The sequence below is a fragment of the Morone saxatilis genome, unplaced genomic scaffold (genome assembly GCF_004916995.1).
Source record: "Morone saxatilis isolate NCDOM2014 unplaced genomic scaffold, NCSU_SB_2.0 Contig8, whole genome shotgun sequence".
Classification (NCBI taxonomy): Eukaryota; Metazoa; Chordata; class Actinopteri; family Moronidae; genus Morone; species Morone saxatilis.
Window position 1 is genome coordinate 25,893,543 of NW_023340257.1, and position 2,169 is coordinate 25,895,711.

General features: G+C 43.2%; 1 protein-coding gene across 1 annotated transcript in view; it reads right to left on the reverse strand.

Moving 5' to 3' along the window:
- Positions 1 to 1,521, reverse strand: part of LOC118342274 (mRNA decay activator protein ZFP36L1) — a 4,591-nt gene extending 3,070 nt beyond the window's left edge. Inside the window, exons 1-2 of the mRNA XM_035680782.1 lie at positions 1,170 to 1,521; positions 46 to 364 (exon numbers count right to left, since the gene is read on the reverse strand). Of these exons, the coding sequence (XP_035536675.1) occupies positions 46 to 364; positions 1,170 to 1,223 (373 nt within the window). The 5' untranslated portion in view covers positions 1,224 to 1,521. The remainder of the gene's footprint in view (positions 1 to 45; positions 365 to 1,169) is intronic.
- Between the last annotated feature and the right edge of the window lie 648 nt (positions 1,522 to 2,169).

The following is a 2,169-nucleotide window of genomic DNA, read 5'->3' on the forward strand; positions in this document are numbered from 1 at the left end:
GGAGCAGCAGCGGCGGGGACACATTAGCCATTTTGTCCTCTCTGCCTCCCAAGATGCTGACGTTGCCCTCGATCATGCTGACCGAGCGGTCGACTCTGAAGGGGATGTGGCTGAGCGAGGAGCGGGGAAGCTGACCCTCCCTGCTCCATTGCGGGGTGGGGGCCATGTTGAGCCCCCAGCAGGCTGACTCAGTCACCTCAGAGCTGCTGCTGTTGCTGCTGTTGTCGTTGAACTTGGAGTTGGGGAGGGTCACGGGGCAGAGAGAATGCCGACGCTGGAAGCCCAGGACCCTCAGACTGTGCTGCTGCCGTTGCTGCTGTGTGGTGGTAGGCGAGCCATCTGTCGCCTCCAGGCCGCGGAAATTCTGTCACACAAAAGGAGAGAGGAGAATAGCTGTGAGCTTTCTGCATTCCTGGAGCGCTGGAGCGAGACTGGCAGGGCCAAGTCGAGCTGAAAGGAGATTTTAAAGCTGCAGCTAAAGCAACAGGGCTGATGAATTAGACCTGAGAAAGTTACTCAAGTTGGACAATATTTTATCTTAAAAATTGACTAAATTAAGCCTTTGAGTGTAAGATGTGTGGATTTTTGGTTTCATGGAGTAAGACCAATTTTTTAACTAGAATAAGTATTTATCATGTTATAGTTTCAGCCATTATACTTTTATATGTGCAAAATACTTTATGAAAGAAACTCACATATATAATTATTATTCAGCAAAATCAAATCAAAATGTACTTTGACCTACTATACTATACTACTAGTTTTAAATAATTAAAACAAAACAACTCTACTTTTCCACTTTCTGCTGCTGCTTCTGAAGCGCACAACACTTTAAGAGCCCAAAACCAAAAGCTGCAGTGAAAAGGAAATGTACAAACCTAATTTAACATTATTTTTACCAAAACACTGAAATTGGTTAACAAGACTGTGTCTATTATTTGAAATGCATCCAAAGAAAAAATGTTATCTGTTAGTTAATTAGGCATTAGTTTTGTAACTTTTCATCATCTTTCCCCAAATAAAAAAATATTGTTACTTCATTCTAGTGTTGCATTAATGGAGAGACATCCTATCCTAGACTTCCAAGAGTTTGAGCAGATCACAGAGGAGACAGTTGGATGTGGCATGATAGTAGATGCGTATAAAAGTTTATCATTGGTTGCTCTCACCTTGCAGAACTCCTCATCCAGTTCCAGGAAAGGCGTTAGAAAGTCAGAGGGCATGATTCTCTCCACCGTCCTCGCTGAGCGAAGGAGCTGGGTGTCTGATCCCACCGTGGAGGCCGGCTGGGGAGGACAAAAAGTTTCTAGGTCCGTGGAGAAGGAAGAGAGACCGACAAAGTCTGGTCTTCGTGAAATTTCAGTTTGGCCCCTTTAAGGATGTTTTTAGATAGTTGGGGAAAACTGCTTGTTCCAGGAGTTGAAAGAGATCTTTTTGAGGTGGAGAAAGATTAGAAGTAGTCAGGTCCGTTGTGGTGGAGACAGGGAATTGAGAAAAAGAGCAACGTGACCCTGGGAGGAAAGTTCCTCGACCATCTGTTGGAATCTGCTTAAATAGTTGGGGAAACCCACCCATACACACCCACCCCCTGTCTGTGTTCCTCAGGGGGCAGGGCAGGGAGTGTGTGTGTGTTAATGTGTGTGTGTGTGTGTGTGTGTGTGTGCTGAGGGGGGTGGATGGGGGAGGGGGTCTTGCATTGTAATGGTGTGCTGGGGGGCAGGGTGGGCACAGAAAGAAGAGGAGGGAGCTGAATGAGGCGACTTTTCTACCCATTCATTACCAAATCCTTAAAGATGCATTCTTCTTTTTTTTAACAGGCTGTCCCCTCACTTTGTTTAGGATCGATACAGCTAAGGAGATAATGATAAGTGTTGCAAATACCAAACACGTTTACTGTCATTAGGGTGTGGTTAAAATGCAGTAAAGTTGTTAAAAACATTTATTTTTTAAAGTATATTTAACATGTAACATGTATTGAAATGTTTTCTCACCACTCTTATTTAACATCTATTGTTTATTCTTCCAAATGTTCTCAGTTACACTGCATTCAACAGTTGATAAATAGTCCCAATGTGCTTAAAATTATGAAATTTCTCCATTATAGGTGTCTTCTCCATATAATTTCTTCAATAATCAGTTAAAATAATGCTGGATTCCTTGCTTTAACAG